At 36.3% G+C, this 22,826-nt stretch overlaps 1 protein-coding gene across 1 annotated transcript; it reads right to left on the reverse strand.

The window, feature by feature from the left end:
* Window positions 1–1,118: 1,118 nt before the first annotated feature.
* Window positions 1,119–20,593, reverse strand: LOC140155841 (uncharacterized oxidoreductase YjmC-like). Its single transcript, XM_072178830.1, has 10 exons — window positions 20,413–20,593; window positions 18,494–18,648; window positions 17,663–17,851; window positions 16,527–16,642; window positions 16,121–16,219; window positions 11,241–11,387; window positions 9,388–9,495; window positions 8,090–8,185; window positions 4,545–4,655; window positions 1,119–3,578 (listed from the first exon to the last, which is right to left on the reverse strand). Exons 1-10 carry the CDS (start codon window positions 20,427–20,429, stop codon window positions 3,525–3,527), a joined length of 1,092 nt encoding a protein of 363 aa, XP_072034931.1. The 5' UTR covers window positions 20,430–20,593; the 3' UTR covers window positions 1,119–3,524.
* Between the last annotated feature and the right edge of the window lie 2,233 nt (window positions 20,594–22,826).

Here is a 22,826-nt window from a genome sequence, read left to right on the forward strand (position 1 = left end):
TCCCACACTTGACTAAAATTGAGATTTTGGTATCTCATATGAACATATTTCCTTATGACCATATACCCTAATAAAATTGAAAAAGGCAATTTAACTCCAAACTTGGAAGAGTGTAAAAAATGTAATTGCACAATATGGGAATCTTTCCCATTTCCATTTCAATGAGTTTAATGTTGTACATAATATTTTTTAAAGCTAGAATTCTTTTTGAAATGTGCCATTATTAGCTGGCAAGGTGAATCCCAGAAAGGGACAAATGGAATCCAAGAAATACATTTGTCAATGATTAATGACATTATAAACAATATTAACATGCAAACTATTTTGCACCAGATTGTAGCCGTACTGACCTTGGACATAATTATTTTTGATTCAATTAATTAATATCATACATGACAATAAAACTTGAAATTAAAATATTCTATATAAACATGATTTTAAAAAATTATAGTGCAAACCCACAGGCTTCTGCACACTTAACTTATTTCTTTATCTATAAATTATATGTTTCTGTTTTTTGGTTTTGATAAAACTTCAATTCTTTATCTATAAATTACATGTTTCTGTTTTTTTGGTTTTGATACAACTTCAATCGCATGGTTTTGTTAATATATACCTGCATTATATACCAATAATCATGGCATGATGTCAGAAATGTGCAAGCCAGTTGCACAATACACAAAGTACACTTGGCTTCAACTGCATGGAAGCCTCAGAACCTGATAATGGTTAGAACATGGAAATAGTATATCTACTATTTCCATGATTAACAGAATGTTCTTCTTGTCAAAACCAATTAATTTTACTGACCTGACAGTTTCGGCTCTCTTGGTCGAAGGCCAACATCGGAGTGATGGTACTTGATCCTTCCTTCTGGTTGATTGGTCACCAAGATGGCCGAAACTGTCAGGTCAGTAAAATTAATTGGTTTTGACAAGAAGAACATTCTGTTAATTGTATCACACAAACCTGATGAATTTCTTCAAGAATATACTATTTCCATGGTTAGAATAATTATATATATTCACCGGTGGGCAATTCCAAGCCATCATTCCATAATGTGAAGTTTGCATATGAATTCAATTTTATTGCAGCAGCCAAACATGTAGGTGAATAGCATAATTGAAACTATTTTTGGTAAGTGAATGATTAAGGTAGGAGAAACTTTTCCAAACCACCCTAATTTTCATATGCAAACTTCACATTGCGGAATGATGCACTTGGAATTGCCCATGTATTGTACAGAAATGTTTATCCAAAAATACATTTTTTTCTGTATTCTAAAAAAACACACAATAAAATGCAATAAAATAAAACAAAATGTCCCTGCCACAATCTGATCCGCGGGGCCAAAGGTGGCAAATATGAAATTGAGATAAAGGCAAAAATATGGAGTAAAAACAATAAAATACATTAGTACCGTATTACTAAGTATGCTAGAACTCAGGTGTTTTCAGTATATGATAGCCTAATGTTTGTATCAAGTAATGAATTAAAGTTACTCAGTTTTCAAAAATGCCTCCTTTGGACCCCATGGAGCAGACCGTGTCACAAATAAGGTAGTACTGATTTTATGTCAATAAAAGATCAAGGTAAATTTCAAACAACAATCTGTAACACACAACCGGATTGAATTCACAATTGCAATGCACTTATAACCATGAAGTTGCATACTAATTATGCGAATGATATTTTGGCTTCAAGTATTAGAGGAGATTAGGCCAAGTAAAAATAAAACATGTTTCACGTCCGGGTTTTTGAAAAAAAGGAGGAAGAGGGGGCTTTTTATTTTCTATTTTTTATCGCAAAATTGGTGTAAATACCCATATTTGGAGCTGTTTTAGCGTATACAATAATGCCTGGAAAAAGGAGGAGGCCCTTTTTTATTTGTTGTACTGAGAGTTACACCCCCTCTAATGATCACAAAACCTTCCTAAAATGTTTCTTGTATCTCAACAAGGCTATAGTAAGCATCCCAACTTCCTAGACATATTTTTTGAAAAGTTATAACTGAATTTCAAAAAATAAAAATATATTTAAGGAAACCTCAAAAAAGGAAGCGGGAGGGGACGTGAAACATGTTTATTTTTTATTTGGCCTTATGTAGATTGAGATTCTGCCTGATGCCAGCACTACTTTCGGGCTCTGTTGCTATTAGTATACTATCCACAGAGGTTGCGTCAGCAATTACGCGCTCTGTTGAACGCCTCACGCTATGCGCTCGCTAAGTCTGTGAGGGCCACAAACTGCGGCTACCTGATGTCAAGAAAGCACCCTTGAGCAAATTGAGTTATTGAGGTCAAAGGTCACATGGGGGATTAAATTTAAAATGCTTTGATAAAGTTATAAAATATTTAAAGTTATATGATCGGGTCCCAAGAAATAAAAAAAGGTCAAGGTCATATATCTCCAGTATGCCTAGTTAATGTCGAGGTATAAGTCAAAGGATACAGTAACCAGTAACAATGTTATAGGTCAAATTTTCTAAATGCTCCAAATTACAATGGCAAAACTGTGACCAAATCTCAATCTAAGTAATTAATTGTTTCTTTTCAAATAACATTTTGTAATCCAGGTGCATTAAAATGGGGAGTGTGCTATCAAAATCTTGCAAATTTATATATATGCATATGCCACCCACTCATTCAATCTGTTTGGATTTGATCAATGTTTATAATGAGTGTGTAATAAATATTGGTGATCAAGGCATGTTACTGAACTGGTTGCCATTGACCTCGTACTGCCTCATTTTTTGAGTTTTTGAGGACAGATTAAAACAATTAAATAACTATATATAATATAATAATTACAATAATAATTCATAATTATACTTCTCGTTGCTTTGATTACTTACAACTGATTCGCTTGTTTTGAACGACTGGAATAAATATGTCATCAATCTTACCCTTTACCCTCGAATCATACCAACGCATCCATAAAAAGTCAGAAATGTTGCTAAAAAGGGTTGAATTGTATGATCTGAATCACCAAAAATTTAAGACTATACACCTTACATCAAGAAGATAAATTGTAGGGTAACTGGTCAAAATGTTAGAGAAAATGTGGTCCATAAAATTTATGGAGCAGGCATGGAATTCCCGTAGAAGTTGACGTTGAAGTCTAATACCATTTTCACAACAATAGATTCTATTGACTTTATTCTTCCACCATTGATTAATCAGAAATTTTAAATTACAGGCACTTTGTACCAAAATCATTAAAATACCACTGTGAATAAGTTCATTGATAAAAAAACAAGTAAAAACAGTACATCTCATACATCATTTCAAGTTGCAAATCTGGTAGATCAGGCAAAATAAAAGTTGTCTAGCTTGTACTCGGTCCATTCTCCATTAAAATCTGGAAAAAAGTATCCATTGTACAAATGAATACCAACCTTAATTTTGGAAATTCTAGAAAAAGTTATTTCATTCTGAATTTTTGACATCTGTCTGACTGATCCTGTCTTCCACACAGCATACAAGCAAACAATCTTTTTGTTAGCCCAATTTGGAATGTAAAGTTTATGCTTCCTTTGTCTTCATTGATTCAACTCCAAGATTCTTGGCCAATTCTCCCTGTTGGATAATAAAAAGATATTTAAATATGTATTAATAGTAAGCTCACTCATCTATCATCACAGAATTTGTCAGGGAGAACTCAGATTCAGACATGTTTGTGCGTCGCTCATCAACAGAAGAAATAATGTATCTCCAAATTGCTTCACAATGCAGCTGGCCTACAAACTTTGATTTGCTTAAATTTAAAAAACCCTTGAAAATCAAATTGTTGCAAACATTCCCTGCATGTGATAAGATTAGAGGAGTCTGCCCATATAGATACTTGTAGCCACAGGCAACTGAAAGGAGCATCATATTTATCAACACTAGTACCATTGTTTTCATTTGAACTCCTTTGTGGGGATCACAGTCACTGATAATGCCTTTACCCAGCAAACATAAAATGCTGTACAGAAAACATTTAAATTTCGGGTTATATAAAGGGTAAAAGGCCAATGAAAGTTGATTTCCTGTTTCCTGTCGCTCGCCCACGTCATTTTTTCAGTGGCTTGTCGGGGAGTGCTTTGGGGGCTGAAGTCCCCCGCACTTCATGTAAAATCAGCCATCAAGCCCCCCCCCCTGCATAACTCTGAAAGCCCCCCTGAGCCCCAGCAGGAACATATCCTGGACATGGCGGTGTTTTTTATGCCACGTCAGAAAGACATTTCATTATTTTGCCATTTTATTTGGAATATTTCATTCGTATCCTGTGCTCCTGTGATTTTAGATGCCAGTTTTTGCCCAACATTTACGAAGATTTTTGTGCCCGGTAGGCAACAATTGACATACCCCCCAAAAAGGCAGACATGTGATGATATACCGCCTCTCCATATGGTACATATAATACAGAGGCATCCCACAGAAGGTACTTGTAGAATGTAAAGCTCTGAGAATGGCTCATGAAATGATATTGTAAACTAAGTTTTGATTTTGATTTACATCAGTTTCATTTAGCTTGATCATATCACAAATGCCTGAACCTACCATTTGCCTGATCAAGTTTTTGTGATAAAGAACCCCACCCTCTTTGTCTACTTTCTCCATGTGTCTTTTCTCTGGATCACCAGCAACCAAAACTTCTGTTTCACCTTCAGCCTATCAAATAAAACAAAAAAAAACACAAACATTACACATAACTGCTAAATTATGCTACCATTCATAACATTCAAACATTTATAAGTTGCATATTCAAATGATAACAAAGACATTTTCTCTTCAATATTTTACCTTAATAAATGCTAAATGCTAAATAAATGTGGGTTTTTGTCAGTTTTTACCTTCTACTCTTTAAAATGAATTAATCTCTATTCATTGACAACTATTTATAAACTTATAAGGGGCTGTGCAATAATTATGAGTCCTGGGAGAGGGTAAAAAAGGAGGCAAGAATTCTTTTGGCCAGCCAAGAGGGGGAGGGCAAGCAATATTTGGCAAGCCAAGATAGGAGGCCAAGATATTTTTGGCATACATTAGGGGTGCCTTTTAAATAAAAAACTCTAAAAAGGCTCAGGAAAACTGTCAATACGGACACACTTAAATATGCAAAGTTTCTTGCTCAATGGCTCGCAATATATAACTACACAGAAATTTGGCATGGGGGGGGGGGGTAAAGATTTTTTGGCAGGCCAAGAGGGGACACAATTTTTGGCAGGCTGATAATTACCTGCTCATAATTATTGCACAGGCCCTAATGAATTTGCAAAATTAATTTGTTATACAACAATTCATTATACAGCTGTGATTCAAAGACTCTAGTTTGTACTAGGAAAAGTGCCATTTTGACCTTCAAATAGATTATGACAGAGGAATACAATGAATTAATACCAGTGAGTGGATGATTACATTATCAGTAAATTGAAATCATCTTCAGGGACATTTTTAATTGAGGTTATTCATTAGACACAAAGACATGCATACAGCCCCAATGTACCAATAAACAAAAAATAGTGAGCAAAAAAGGGAGCAAGAGAGATGAGGAATAAGTAAACTTTACAAAACAGAGAAGGCCAATGATTAAAAAAGTTGCAAAACAGTATCAAACATAAATATATACATGTAGGCCTGTAATTTTTTAGGGCCAAGTTATGCATGTGATTTAAAGCAATAGGTGATTGCGTCAAAAAAACTAATATGCATACAGACGTAATGCGCAAGTAATGTCACCACTCATAGAAATAGTTGCCATTTTGTACACCCATACACTGTTTGTTGAAAACAATAATAGTGTAAAACGGTACATCAAATGGCTTCAATAAGGCCTTCATATTTGACAATTTTCCCCCTCACACACACCCTACATCACACAAGCATGACACAATGGCCACTTCGAGACCATTCATTTTAAAAATGTTGCCTGAATTCTGTACAGGGTGTAACAATAAAATTTATACAATTGCATTTTGACTTCTCAGGAAAAAACTAAAAGAGTTATGGCATAAATGTTATATACAATACAATTAGTAATATCTTGGGTAAAAGAAGACGTTTAGTTGACATCTTTACAAGCTTGGGTTCAAAAGATATGTCCGATTAATTAAATTGTCCAGAAAACGTATTGGGCCACTTTTGCCATGTTTGCGCATTATTAAGTTTGAACCGCGTAGATATGTTTATCGTGCATTAAACATCAAAGAACTGACACAAAAGAATTATAAGTGGTGTTTCTTCTTATATTTAACATGAACTTAATAATAATTATGATATTTCTTTAAAATGTATTAATGAAGTCATGAAATTGCTTTCAATTAATCTTATAAATAAAGTAATTTCTCATAACCCTGAGATATCATTGGTTATCCATAAGTACAAAACAATAAAATTTTGAACTGAGTTCAGCTGGGCTTCTAGCTGTTCTAGGGCGACCACTATTGCCAGCCCACTATTGCCAGCATTTCTGCTAACAAATTCTACGGACTTCTCATAGTTATATGTAATTGTATGCCTTGATGGACGATGTGAGTTTGGAAAATGAGCTATAAACAATCGTATGGTTTCTAGTTGACTCCATGTGCTACCGAATGTCACAACCATAAAAATACGCTCTTCCAACATGAATTGGGGTTGAAGTTGTTGAGCTACAGCCATGATTTCTAGAAAATGAGGTTGTTATGTCAGTGCTTAGATGTGACATTCAAAAACTCAAGGAGATATTCTATTATGTAGTTATTTCTACCACTTCAAATACCTCATTGTTTAAAAGTACCCATCATAAGAGCACCGTCCAATTAGTCAGTGGTTCAACTCTATTCAGTCACTTTTGTAACACTTAGACAAAAGTGGCCCAAGCGGTTTTAAGACTAAGTTATATAATTGGTCATATCTCCACTTGCATACCATCGATTTTATTAAAACAAAGCTTATCTGATGGCTAAAGAAATTATCTTGATGGGCATATAAATATCAAACCAAAAAATAAGCGGCATACTTGTGTCATTCTATTTTCAAAATTGTACAAATTTTATTGTTACACCCTGTATAAGTGCCTGGACATGTATAAAACAAATAAATTAATTCAACTGATTGTTTATACAAGCAAAATAATTTGATTAATAAGTGAAATTGAATTCAATTAAGGCTGTTAAAGGAAATCTGTACCATAAACTAATCAATGGCTAATATAGTTATATACCCCTAAATTAAACATACCAGACAGTCTATATGAATTTCAGAATATTCCTAACAAAGAAAAAGCACTTTTAATCCTTCGTTTCTGCGATTCATGGAAGCCGCCATGATAGCTGCTTGCGAATCCTTTCTGCCACAAGCGGTAGTGTAACCTTTCACACAGACCCATGGCGAGCTTGTGTTGCTATGGCATTAGCGACCCCCACAGCTTAATTTTGGTTTTAGTGCTGTTTTTACTTTTCGTTCTCAAAAGACATTGTTGATCATAAATATTACTTAAAATACATTTTTTTATGTTCTTCTGTAGTTTTATGGGTAAAAATTGTTGTGTTTTCTTTTGAACAAATGTTGAATCTGAACTTTGGTAGTATTCGCTTCGTGTCACCAAAGTTCAGGAAGGACGAGGCTGGTGGCACGGATTTCACTGGTTTCAAAATCAGGGTACCGTTACAGCGTAATAAAATACATCGGGTATCAATATGGCCGCCACCATGGATTACAAACTGATCGCTGATTGTCGTAAGGAATTAAGAATTTCTCCTTTATTTGGACGTATATAAGCTTGGGACTTCTACTGTTTGTCGTTTTTATTATTACTGCAACTATATAGCCATTGATTAGTTTATGGTACAGATTTCCTTTAAACATTCGATAGCGACTTAGGAAGTCGTAATCGAATAGGAACTGTGCAGTTTATACCTGGACTTGACTGAATTTGATAGCAAGTAAATCAAAATCAAATTGGGACTCTTTCCTTGTCACAGATATAAAAAGCTATCAAAACTTCTGTATCTCACTAGCTATGTTAAATCATAGCGAACAGAAACTCAAATGTTGGTTGACCTGGGTGATTCCATAATAACCAATATCCCATATAAATGATTTTGGGGTGAGTTGAATCTTACCGGTTCCAAGCCACGGCATGTGTCAAGCAGTGTGGACATTCTGCCTTCAAATCCTGGTGCAAAAGCTTCTGTATTGATTGCTATAAAACACTGACCCTAGAAACACATACAAATAAATGAGTACAAACTAAGCATAATCGATAAACCAGTTCAATGGTTTTTTTAGGTTTTAAATCAATACCAATACTAAAACCTAAATATTTCCCCAATCTTAAAAAATAAAAAAATATTAAAAATTTGAAGGTCCTAACCTTGCACAAATCTTATTCTACCAAACCTTACTAACTATATAAACTCAACCCAGCCCAGCTAACATTCAGGCGCTAGGCCTAGAAATCTGTGGCAGTGCTGGCGAATCCATTTGGATCCTTGCAAGAGAACTTTGCGAGAGTCCCTGATTTCCGAAATTGCTTCCATTTACGTTATCTACATGTACCTTCCATGTTATGTTATGTTATGTTATGTTATGTTATGTTATGTTATGTTATGTTATGTTATGTTAAATTAAATGTTATGTTATGTTATGTTATGTTATGTTATGTTATGTTATGTTATGTTATGTTATAAAATGTTAAGTGGGCATTTGTGGATAATAATCCCATGTAACTTTGGACTTTGCTTTGATTTAGCAGATTAAAAAACAAAAAAATAACTTCCATTTTAATATGCCAGGGCCATAGCAAGGTTTAAAAATGTAAATATACGCCAAAATTGGAATAAAGCTATAAAGAAAAACATAACATTTTCTCAAAACTACAGCCCTGTAGCATGCCCAAATATTACGTTTCAAATACTGGTAAATTGGTGAAAAATGCTGAAACTGTCAGTGCAAAACCAGTTTGTTTAAAACATTGTGAGTAAATTGTTAGTATGTTTTATTTATAGGTGATCGGCAAATTTGAAAATATATAATTTATACACGTGTCCCTGAAAGTCATTTTGTAAGTGGGTCAGTGGAACAACAATGCAATTTTCCTCACATAAATTTTGCATGACATGCCACTGCTTAATAATAAAAGCCACCCAATTATAGAGAAAACAACATGTATACCTCATAAAGTTTACAGTATGGTAGTTGGTGGTCTAAAGCAGTCTAAACAGGCCACAGCAACAATAATTCTTTATTCTCAAAATCGGAAGGTTGTGGGTTCGAACCCGGCTTGGCATATTCCCTTGCTTTTTTTCCAAGTTGGGTTGTGTGCCGGTTGGAATTGGTGTTATTTGTTGTCTTGTTTGATTTTAACACTCTGGGTTGGGTTAACTGTTCTTTCTTTCATATTTTCAATTAGTTAACTTACCAAATTAGCAACTTCTGTACTAGTTTTCCATTGTCTTACAAATGGTCCAAAATTGCCACCACCAAGGATACCACACAAAATCTCTACCATAACAGCTAAACCATAACCCTGTCAGTAGAAAAAAATCACAATTAATTGCAACTTACAGATGAAAAGTTGTGTGTTTTTATTGAAAAGGATGCAAAAGTATTATTTATCACAAAATATATGCATTATTAAAGACCCATTCAGTGATCCCAGCGCAAGTGTAAAAAAAATTAAAATTGTTTATAAATTGCTTAAAAGTGAAGGATATGTCATTCAAATTGTCATTTGGTATTTTTGAAATTACAAATTTGGCAAAAAACGAAGAAAACAGCTGTTGAAGCCCCATTCAAATATGGTACATGTAGCTAACTTAGATACTGTCAGTATCTAAATTACAGATTCGTGTGAAATGTCTTATTTTGTCTTAAATACACAGCTTTCGGCTGAACCACTGCATGAGCTATGTTAGCACATCTATGACAATGACAAAGGTACCAAAATCTGAATTTTGATGATTTTTACGATCGTCCGGATGAGCAAATCACTGAATGGGCCTTTAATTAAAATCAATGCTTATGTAAGTGTAATAAACAGCCTCATAATTTGAGTTTTGCCATTCATTTGAGGTTTGCCATTCCTGTGACTTGGTCATCTTCTCAGACCTTTAGAAAACATTCCAACCAGACAAGCACTAACAGAATACAATAGGCTGGTAAAGAGACCGAGGGGGTGAAAAAATAACATAGATATCATCAATTGCGAAAGACCTGAAAGAAATACAAGCAGATCTCACTATTCAGAGGGCACTTCAACTATTGAATGAAAGACAAGCATGGAGAAATATGGTTGATAGCAATGTGTTAAACAATACAAAGGGACTGGGACTCAATGTTCCTGTGGCATTTGTAAGTTAATTTGTTGTCAAACAAATTCGATAAAACTTTTTTCAATAGTTACAATTAAAGGATGACCAAATTTCATCACATGTTATTTCCCACCTTCCTTGAATGACATGCACCCCACATCCCACATATTGACTGCCCGGTGCCAAAAGTGGGTAAGTGCAATAGCTGCCGTGTGTAGATGAGTACAATAAACTGTGTGTAAATTGCCAAATGTTTACAGGGCAGCTATTGCACTTACCCACTTTGGGCACTGAGCAGTCGATAAAGGCCCGTAGAAAGCCATGTGAATTATAAGTGGGTTAACCTACATTAAATGCAGATTCCTGACAAAATCCAAACAAAAAATCTTTAATCCCTAATATTTCACGAATAATGGTGAAGCATGATTGAATCCCTAATTAGGCCATATTAATTTAATAATTCGTCTCAAAGCCCCCATATGCGCATTAGTAAAATCACCTGATTTTGCGTATCATACATATATGTGTAGTTTTAAGTTGTAGTGTAACTTTTTGTACAGCGCATTGGGGTCATTTGACGAAATGCGCTTTATAAGCATGCCTTTTCATTTCATTTCATTTCATTAAACCCGCTGGATTGAGTAAATTTCAGTTCGTTTTGCCTGGTGTTTTTTTCAAATCCGCCACAAAAAAATCTCACGATGTCAGACATCAAAATAGCCTAAACCCTAAATCTCAATAAAATTCTCCTTGAGAGATGAAAAGTAGGTTTATTCTTGTCAAAAAGCTTGTCCCACTAAAAAAATTAAGTAAAAAAAAACCTGAACAAATTCTGCATTCCGCATTAGGTTTTTAACTTGGGAAGGGCTTTGAGATGAACTATTAAATTAAGATGGCCTTATACAATGTATATACATTTGTATAGTATAGAAACTCTGTCATTGGCTATGGGATGACATACCTTATACCCTCCACATTCTTCAGTCCCACCTAGAGGCATGAGTCCTCCCTCTGTGAGAACTTCTTTTGGTGATGTTGTCTCCTGACCTTTGGCATTACTTCCCCAACTTTTAGGAATAGGAATTTCTTTCATATCATTGAGTTCAACCTGGTATTGAAAATTATAACAAGAATTATAGTTAATTGATATAAAACATGATAACAATTCTTAAAATGGAGTCGAACAGATATAAATAATCATGCAAAAACGATTTTGATTGTATGGTGATCAACATATTTTCATAAAGCTTGGATACCGCATACAAAATCAATGATGTGTAAGGATACAAAAGTATTATTTATCACGAATTCATAACCTCATTAATAAACGCGATGCGTGCGATCCAATCATATTTTATTATTTGCAAAACGCGAACGCAAATCGAGGTCATTAATATCTCACAATTGACCGCAAAATGCGTAATTGTTCCAATGTCGCACACAATTGACTTCTGCGTGCGCGGTATTGTGCGTCCAACAAACTCTTGTAGCGCTGGCTGCCTTATTTGGATTGCGCGCTACCATATTTGCACAGATTGTGATACGCACTTTTGTTATTGGTCGTTCTGTTTTAGCCTGATCGATTTTTGGCAAGGGAAGATGTAAAAATCATCTATTTTATAAACTTTTGAGCAAAATTTTGTGTTATTTTGTAAGGTGAAGAGATTAAAGTAGCGGTTATGAATGAGGTTAATAACTTTTAGCGGTAATATATCGGGCATTGTGAAAAATCTAAACATTTTGCTTTGGACCTCGGAATATCCCTCGGGCTCGCCCTCGGGATATTCCTCGGTTCAAAGGCAAAATGTTTAGATTTTTCAATGCCCTCCAAATAACCGGCGCGAGTTATTAACCTCTAATTATGTGACTCTGTCCCGCGACTCTGTACTCTAAATTACTGACAGAAAAATTTGCCAAATTTAATGCATGCATTTATTTGCAAAGTTCTTCTTTATGCTAATAACAAAGTTAGGCATAATGAAAACACTGAATGCTACATACATGGCTTTCCAATAAAAAAATTATGCCTCTCTAGAACTGACTCATTGTGTTCTGACAGCAACACCCTCTACATTGCGGTATAATTTCTATCTGGTCAGAAATTATCCGGAAACTTGCTCACTAACACTGGCTGTATTTGTATTTACCGCACATCGATATCCTTCTCAACCGAAGGATATTGGCACAAGATATTTGCACAATAAACACTGTGTGCTGTATTACCAGAAGCAGCTTCTTCATGATGCGTAGGATGCGCGCATGATATTCAGAATGCTTCTCACCCCAAGAGTTATCAAAACTGAAGCTATATACATGTTCTTCTGCCATGATCATACTGAAGAATGGGCTGTTCAGGTTATAGCTCATGCCACAATATTTACACATTTCATGTGTGACCTCGGGGTCATTGCAAATGTACAATAATCTTAGTTGGTATTTAATTTGTGCGGTAACTGTGTCTCACTATAAACAGCAAGAGTTTCGGTATATATATACAAGGACTATCGTATACGGTATACTCAAAACTTGGTATATTCACTATAAACACACTGATAGTGTATCAGATGGTGCTGAGCTGCTATACCTATGAAATTTACTTTGAAACTTAAATACAAAAATTGATAAAGCGTACACTGAGAATGTGAATTCTCATATATAAGTATCACATTGGCTGAATGATAATTGCTATGTTATTTCTATTTTGTTATTAATCGATATACGTGATGCGATCAAGCAAAATCAGTCGGAACTCAGAAATATTGATTTTGAGATATAGTCAAACTATTTCCTTTTGTTTGGAAACTCTTTAATTGCTCAAATCTTTGGAACTGGTTGTTCAATTTTGATGGGGTTTTCTGCAAAATCCAGCTTTACTATCCTATAAAAAACTGAAAATTTAATATTTCTGAGTTCCGACTGATTTTGCTTGATCGCATCACATATGAATGTGTGTTATGTTATCATGGTTATGTGATGGGGTGTACTGGCTGTTCCTTTGGGCTGTCGGTGGGTCTCTTATACACATTATGGTACTTAAAATGTTTATTTATGCCATGTAATTATTATTTGTAGGTAATGAGATATGTACTGAATTTTTAGAATTGTTTATCTGCTTTCGTTCCATGTGAGGTGCATCGACTGGCCCCTTTGAGCCATGTTGATAGATCTCACATCTCTCTAGACGTGTCTGCATACAGACGCTTCTCCGTGTGGGAAGCGGTTGGGTGCACTCAGTCTTGTCACTTTATTATTATTGTTTTTTAAATATAATTATGAAATTGATTTTGTTATTCAATACAATTGTTGTGCTAGTCTGTCATGGTTATGGGAGGTATACCGATTGTTCTTTTGGGCTGTCAGTGGGTCTCTCATACACATCTTGGTGCTGAAAATGTTTATTTCTATAAATATGGTACAGTGTATGTAATTATTAGAGGTTAATGACTGCGCATCAGTTGTTTTGAGGGTATTGTGAAATATCTAAACATTGTGCTTTGGAACCGAAGAATATCCCGAGGCGCAGCCCGAGGGATATTCGAGTCAAAGCACAATGTTTAGATATTCAATACCTGAAAAATAACTGATGCAAAGTCATTAACCTGATTCATAACCGTCACTTTTCACATTTTAAAATTCAATTTACGTCACATTTTCTTCTTTTAATTAGAAAAACAAACAAACACAATTTTAACTTTGCCGTTTTCCCTGTAAAAAATCGAATAGCCCATTAAGTAAATACCGCTAGCGACCAATCACACTAGCACGCAATCATGCGATGTCCAAATACGGCGGCCAGCATCCGCGTCAATTGTTCGAACGCGTAACACATCACATAACGCGGTCATTGTAGAGCGATACTTTTAGCTACGTCACGAGGCAGCGGTCATTATACTTTTCAATGACCTGCATTTGCGTCCGCGTATTTAAAAGTTATTATCTGTGATTGGATCGCACTTGCTGCGTATATTAATGAGGTTATGAATTATTATTAGTTGTATGTTCATGTTATCAGAGATGTGTACTTTTATTTTAAAATCAAATTACTGTAATCCTATGGAATTAATTTACATGTTTATTATAATTGTGTTGTGTTTTGTGAGGTGCACCGGTGGTGTGGCTTCCAGGAGCTATATCGGTGGGCCTCTCATGCACAGTTTGCATGTACTCCTTAACTTCTCAACCTTCATGTTGGGAATTGTGGTTGTGTACATTCTGGGTATGTTATGTTATGCGGGGTGCACTGACTAGTCTGCTGGCTATTGTCGGTGGGCCCTACATCCATATCTTTTAACTGTGTAAAATATATATATATAAATAATTAAATAAAAAAATTCACAGCTGGTTTTTTATATTATATTTTAATTAAACTTGATGGTGTATACATGTGTAGTATTTTTAAGGGGGTACTACACCCCTGTGGTAAATTCGTGACTATTTTTGCATTTTTCTCAAAAAATAATAACACACTGGTAAAAAAAGTTATGTATATTATTGGGGCAAGGAATCCAATTCAGTATATATGATAGGAAATGAGGTACATACTAGTAGTACCTCTTTTCTTATCATAAATAACGAACCGCTTGTCTTGGGTCACTGAAATTCCAGTGTAGTAATTGGATTCCTTGCCCTATAATATACATAACTTTTGTTACCACTGTGTTATTAGTTTTGAGAAAAATGCAAAAATAGACCTAAATTTATTGAGGGGTGTAGTACCCCCTTAAGCAATTCAATTTTGCTGTTTTATTATTATTATTATTATTATTATTATTATATGATACTTTGTTACAAATAAAAAAGTGCAGGGAAAAGTCATTAAGGATATTACATAAAATTTTATTATCTTTTTTTATTTGCTTCACACCTGGAATCGTGCATAATTTCCTATTTCATAAAACCAATCCATAGATAACTGCAATCAAACACTTCTATGCTGCCATATATATCATAACTAATTGGAATAAAGAATAATTAGCATTGCATCGCTGCAGAAGTACTAGGTTCAAATGATGTTTGTCACAATCCTAGAAGTATCAGAACTGCATATTTATAACAAGTTCACTAAGTCAAATAGGCGTAACATTATCAATATCAATTAAATTTGAGCCCCAATTAAGGGTTAGTGATGATTACTGCAGAAGTCAATTTTGAGCACCAATTAAGAGCCAATGAAGCCAAGGATAGATAGTTTGAAAAGTGGCATGTCCTCTTTTTTTTTATTAAAAAGTATTAAACCATGGTTGGAAGAAGTACCTACAATTTGTACACATGTATAGACCTGTGATCAGGGGTGTACCTTTACTTTTGTCAGCACTGGCTGTCATTTTTGTTTGTAACACTACAGAATTAAATAACTGCTTTCAGTCATAGAAGGGAACTTTATAATGCAATTGTGCAGGGATGAGCACGCCAGCCTGACAGCCAACGGCTGGTAACTTTGCTGGTAATGGCTGCTTTGGAGCTGGTAAAACTTCAAAATTACATGCCCAATGGCCTGATAGCAATTTAGCTCAATCAAGCTGAATTTATACTCCCATCACTGAGCGATTGGTATTTGACCAATAAGATATATAGCACACTTTTTCCCCGGGCTTTTCCCAATGAAACAAAAAAGCGTGCTATCTCATTGACTAGAAACCAATCGCTATCGCTCAGTGATGTAGTATAAATTCAGCTTCACACTCCAGTATATTTGGTAGGTGTTGGTTTCTAATGGGCTGGTAACTTTCATCGATTACCTACAAAACTGGCTAATGCTTCAAAAAGTGCAGGTACCTGGTTGTCAGTATTCTCCAAACATTTGTCATAAAATCATACCAAACTCTCCCTGGTGCACCTTACCTTTCCATATGCACAGGTTGATGTTGCCATATCCAAAGCAAACTGGTCATTATTAGCTGCAGGAGCACACATTGACAATGGATTGGTTCCCATAGTTCTCTTAACATAATAAAAACAAAGTAAGAGTTTGCATGAAACACATTTCAACAGTTTTACTGTTAGCACATGAATACGATCAATTCAAAATAAAATTTATCTCTAAATATAATTAATCTATCTTTAAATATAATTTTTTTTTCAGCGAGCACCTACTCTTCCCTTGTCTTGTCTTGTTACCCATATTTGCGCTTTATCTTAGACACTTTTGATACGAGTGATGTCTTTAGTATTACCAACTTAAAAAGTAACTGTTTGTTTGTTTTGCTACACTTCAAAATATTGTAAAAAGAGATAAAATGTCGCTGACCTTTCTCCCTCTAGTAGGCACAACTAATGGTGAGGTATTTGTAAATGCCATGCCAATCATACCAGCTTCCACACAACGAAGACTGTACCATCCTGCTATTCCAAAATGATTAGAACCTTAAAAAATAAACAAACAGAATTCATTACAACACATGTGATTCTTATATTACTGGTATATCAGTAACACCTTTATAGTCTATCCAGTAATTCCAAAATATAATATTCTTTTAGAAAACAACAACAATATTACTAATTAATGTATAATATGTTACAACAGAGAAGATGAGAAGTAGCAACTTCAGTGATGAATGCCTTTTAAGGTAAGTATATGAGTTACCCCATTCCTAATAGCACAACACTCTACTATCCAGGAGGAATGGCTGGAAGGAGATAACTCCAGTGGCAGATCTGGGGCTTTTTTCGCAAAATGTCTCCTAGAGGAAGACGCTGATCTACAAGGACAGTGGTGAGGGCACAAGGCTATCATATTCTTGGTCACACTTCTGGGCTAGCATCAGGGTCTGCAATCTTTTCAGATTTGCTGGAGGGATGCCAGACAGAACTGAGAGGTTGTTGACAGGTGTTGCAATGAGTGCACCACAGATGTGATCATCGTTGAGGACAACGTCGACGTTGTCAATGTGCTGTGGCTCCAGGTGCACACATACTCAGCAGTTGAGTATGCCAGTGTTAGGGTTGATGTGCATAGGGTGGTAAAGGATGCTCCCCAACCAGTGAGATTAACCAACTGATGAGTTCAGATGCAAAAGCTGATCAATGCCATTTTACAACTATTGGCATTAGCCACCAACATCTGCCCTAAAATGCTAGCTTGACAACCCTACTTCAATGTAATTGTAAATTGTGAAACTATGATCAAAAACAGTAGCGCAAGAACATTTGGGATTTTACACTAAGTTTGGCTCATGATTGGTGTAAAATGGAAAACACAGAAAATACACCATAGTTTTTGGGTGATTTTTTCCTTCCAATTTTCTCTTTCAACCTTTTGTCACAGACACCCCTTGCCCCTCTGGCTATGCCACTGTAACAAAAAGAAATACCATCCAACTACTTAGAACCAATTATTGTAGTTCATAAATACCTACTACCTACCAAGGAAAACCTAGATCATACCTTTTGCTACTACCATGCCAATTCCAGCTTCTTTTGCTTTCTTAATGGCTAGATCTATACAGAATTTGCCTACCCATGGGCCCAGTAGATTGTTGCCATCAACCCATGCTGAACCAGCCAACTCTTTTAATATCACAGGCTCTTTGTCTGAAACTGTCGTTCCACTTTTGATGTCCTTTACATACATTTCTGTGGTTAAAAAACAAAGTAACAAACTTATGAAGATGAACTCTGACAAACAGACAACTAGCAAATGAGCCGTGTTTACACTTTTGATGCATTGGTCACTTGATTGTTGGGAGTGGCTCCGGGGACTCAACACAAATGACCATACGGGTATGCTCCCGGAAAGACCCCCCTTTTGGGTTTCGCAGCTCTGAAAGGCCCCTATATTTGACCAAAATAAAGCTCGAAAGACCCTTGATTTTGATAGTTTCAGCTCTAAAAAACCCAAAAATTGCCCATTCCTCATATTTCTTGTTTTTTCAAGCGATTTTCAACCATAAAGCCAAGAAGGACCCTTGATTTTGGCTTTTCGCAGCTCCAAAAGACCACATTTTACTTGTTCACAGCCCAGTTCGCAGCTCCGAAAGACCCCCTTTTACCGGTACGCCGTCAGCTCCCAAAGACCCACCACGTCAAAATTCCGGGGGAGCATACCCACCAAAAAATTACGATATAACACAGTTCAATGTATGCGCATTGACGCAATACGTGTATGCATTATTTGAACCAAAATGTTTTAGTTGCTGTAATCATCTTACCTTGGACTGAAAGAGTTTATTGCAGAGTAAGAACACATGCATACACGGAGGATTGTTGGTTGCTTACCTAGCCTATTCATGCCATGGCTATAATGACCTCTGTAATCACCACACACAAGAACCTCTGCTAAAGCAGCAGCATGATCAGGTTTGGTTCCCACAGATACCATACATCGCTCACAGAATGACTTGGCTTCAGAAACCTCAACACGCTGATAATCACTACAGGGATAAATAGATCAAACTAGTCCTAAGAAGTAGATGTATCAGAGACAGTTATACAGTGCACAATACCAATAAAGGGTACAGCTATTTTAAAATTTAAACACAGATTATATTACATTTCACTACACAGACTACGTCAGTGTTTCACTCAATGGCGATCTTCAGGTGAAACTAGTCCTGTAGTAGTACTCACAGAAAGTAATAATTGAAAACAATGTATCAGTCTGCAGTGTTCGATTTACCTGGATTAGCATAGCAAAATGCTACTCACAATTTTGGAATTGCTACTCAAATCTGAAAGTGAGTAGCATTTTTTGCTACACAAAATAATATACGAAAATCGATTACTGGCCACTGATCTGAACTGAAAATGGAACATTCAGGCCAAGTCTTTTTGGAATAGTTGGTATATGGTTACAGTGTTTGATTTACCTAGAGTAGCATTGCAAAATGCTCCTCACAAGTTTGGAATTGCTACTCAAATCTGAAAGTAAGTAGCATTTTTGCTACACAAAAAAAATATACGAAAATCGATCACTGTCAGTCTGTATAGGGGCCAGCCCCATGAAATTTCCACATCGTTGAACAGATGTTTCAAATGGATAAATCAAATATCAAAATGTTCAGAAGAGTCTGGAGAATTTTTTCTGCCATGTTGGCAAATTTGTAACCTGTGTCTTCTATTCTGTTTCCATGGCAACAGTTATTTAAAGATTTTTTGTCATTTTTTACTCAAATATGTCTCATGTTAAAAGGGCATTTCGTGATCCACAGCCTCATCCCCCCACTTTTCTCAAAAAAAAGTTGAGATTTTTATATCACTGGAAACCTCTGGCTACATAATATTTATACAAAATATTTCTTGCAGATTAATTCGTTTAGCAAAGATAACGAAATTACAACGCATTGTCTATGGAGCAGTGTATACACATAATCATGCATAACTCGCGAACGCAAAATCGGAATCAACTGAAATTTTGGAAAAAGTTTTTTTTTTGTGGATATCTAATGAAAAATGACATAAATAGAGGATGCTAGGATCATCACGAAATACTCCTTTAACTAGCTATTTCTTTAAAACTAAACGGAGTAGAAACTTCATGTGGTGTGCAGAACACATGACACATGGATATTTAATTAAAAAATAAAGGGTAATCCATAAATCCCTTACACCCAAATAATGAGTCTGAGGCAGTAAAAACATAAATAATGGGTGAGGCGCAGCCGAACCCTTTGTTTAACTGATTTTACTGCCGAGGACACATTATTTGGGTGTAAAGGATAATGCTGTGCACCCTTTTCTATTGCCATAAAATACTGTGATTTAAAGAGAAAATATCACTTTTTTCCCCAAATATTTTAAGTTTACCTGAAGGTGGAGCGTACATACACGTAGCCAAAGAGTATAAGTGACAGAGAGTATTGTGGAAATATAAAACACATCTAGAACAGACCCCGGGAAACGGACCTACCATTTTTTTTTAGCAATATCTCCCATCCCATGCATTGGTCACAAGTGTACATCCCTATCATTAGTATCAAAAGGGATGCACTTGTTGGCCAGTGTTCGAAATATGCCTCAAAAAGTTACAGGCCAGCCGGGCTTGACCTTAAAAAGTTACCGGCCAGCACCACGTTTTGTATGCTCCAACAATTGCCGATTACATAGACGAGAACACCTGTGGTACTGTCTGTGCAGTGCCCGTGGTGCCGGTGTGTCACTAGCACTGGGTATCATATTTGCATGTACGTTAAGCTTACCTCACAGATCCTGCCATTGTTTCGACACCACGCACAAGGTTACACTTTGTCTGGAATACGTTAAACGCTGGTGAAGCACAAATCACATTTACATCTCCAGTGAGAAGGAGACGCCTACTACTGTTCTGTGCTACATGTCAAAATCCGTTTGCACGACCAGCTGATTGCTGCAGCTGATACTGTTGCCTAGTCTCGCGGCCAGACTGTATGTGGCTATCACGAACATACAGTCTGGGAAACTGAAGGATCTACGTGATTGTGATTGGACAGTCGATTCTGAGTGTCAAGTCACGCAATTGATATAACATCGTTCGCAATTGGTCAAGATACCATGACGTAATTTAACCCCGGAAGCCGTTCGTCAGCTGGCTGCAGTGTATTACGGGGATTTCCCGGGAACTGTTTACGGTTATGTTTACGAGGATTTTATGTAAACAAACAAGGTGCTAAACATGAACAAAAGAAAGTATAATTAAAATGCTGTGACACTTTATGGATACAATTTGTATGGATTTACCGTGACCGGCGCGGCAGACAGCTGAAGCACGATCGCGACAGTGTCAGAGACAGGGCAGTTTTGTGCTGATCTAAGAAAGCTTAAGTTAAAAGTGACGTGAGTATATTTATATTTAATTAAATAATTAGGTGGCTGGCATTTTCTTCGGAAGGGTGTGGGTCTCAAATATACTTGGGGGGTCATACAATTTTTAGACCAAAAATAGGGGGGTTATAATTTTTTTAACACCCAAAATAGGGGTTTGTAGAATTATTAAGGGCTGGCGACTAAAAATCTTCACGCGCTGCGTGCGCATCCATTAACTTCACAATCAAAATGTGCATACAATCTATAGCTATATAATGCAAATTTTTATGCACTTCACGCGTCTTCATCGCTCTTAGCCTTTGGCGCACTCCGCTTTAGTGCCGGCAAGGAATGATTGGTCTGGGGTGCGGGTAGGGGGAGGGGGGTGGGGGTGGGGTTGGTCATAAAATTTTTGACCCAAGATAGGGGGTTGTTAAAAAGTTTTGGCCGCGATAGGGGGGTCATAAAAAATTGACTCTGGTCACTGACATATTTGGGACCCCCCTTCTGAAGAAAATGCCAGCCCCTTATACTAGGTGCTTTACATGAATTGAATCCTACAGCACTCTGAGGGCCGATGACACACATTCGATGGGTGTACATGTAAGGTGCTTGCATGGAAGGTCATTACTTCAAATCATCCTCCACTGACCTCCAGACCGGCGCTCCAGAAGACATGCAAATGCATTTGCATGTCTTCTGGAGCATGTCTGGAGGATGATTTGAACTGATGACCTTCCGTGCAATAATTAGGGGCTGTGCAATAATTATGAGCCGGGGGGGATGGTAAAATTTCTGAACGGTTTGCCAAAAATTGCTTGCCCCACCCTCTCTCAACCTGCCAAAATTATTCGCCCCCTTGCGCATGGCCGCATGCCAAATTTTGGGATCCTAATTTACAAGATACATGTTGCGGCGCAGCAAGCAGGAATATTTTGTATTTCCGCATTGTTTTCCTAAGCCTTTTAGAGCGTTTTTATTTAAAAGGCGCCACATGAATGTGTGCCAAAATTCCTAGCACCCCAATTTTACCCTCCAGGGCTCATAATTATTGCACAGCCCCTTATATGTACCGCAGGGTGGTGAATGGGGGGGCAAAGTTTTTTGGTAGGCCAAAGGGAGGTTTGATTTTAAAATAGGTGACGAAAAAAATAAAACCCTGTTCTATGGGGCTGACCTACTGAGATTTTTCCAAAATTGGGAAACAATTTAAGTTTACAAATGAATGCCACTGAGTAAACCAAATGTTGGGAGGGTAATTTTAAAAGTTTGACTAGCTATAAAAATGTACCTACAGTCCACCTGATCTGCAACCAGTATGTGACCAGTCACAGTGTATCATTTTCAATTTACCAAAAAAATTGTTTGATTTTAAACAATAAAAATATTTTATTCTTTTTCCTTTAAAATTTACAGGTTGAGGTGGTAAGCCAAGTGGTTGACCAAGCCTGGGAAACTTACAGAAGCCACCTGGGAGTCAGCAATATGAGGTTCCACATTATGCGTTATTAGTCCGATGTACACTGGTGTGGCAACAAGCATTCCACAAACAACTTTTAATTTAACACATTCCAATTTAGAAACTAAATTTATGCAGTGAACTGTGGCAACAAATGAATAAGGATTGATATTATGAAGCTTTGTTAGACTGGATAGACAGAAGCTGAGAATCATGTTTATTCAGTGATTCTCAAATCTCCAATGAGTGCACCACTGTGAACTCTTTAAATTACACCATAGTACCACTTTCAGTGCAAATAGCATGTAATTGGTACAAAATTCACAGCGAAATCATCTGGCCATTCTTACATCTGTTCACAGCTCAACTTAT

The sequence above is a fragment of the Amphiura filiformis genome, chromosome 6 (genome assembly GCF_039555335.1).
Source record: "Amphiura filiformis chromosome 6, Afil_fr2py, whole genome shotgun sequence".
In the NCBI taxonomy this organism is placed as follows: Eukaryota; Metazoa; Echinodermata; class Ophiuroidea; order Amphilepidida; family Amphiuridae; genus Amphiura; species Amphiura filiformis.

Bases quoted from the DNA above. Each gene is read 5' to 3' on its own strand.
- LOC140155841 (XM_072178830.1), bottom strand. The intron at 16,220-16,526 runs GTCAGCGACATT...TATTATGTTAAG, and splicing joins TGCCTACTAGAGGGAGAAAG to AGAACTATGGGAACCAATCC. The intron at 11,388-16,120 runs GTAAGGTGCACC...TTTCAATACCAG, and splicing joins CAACCTGTGCATATGGAAAG to GTTGAACTCAATGATATGAA.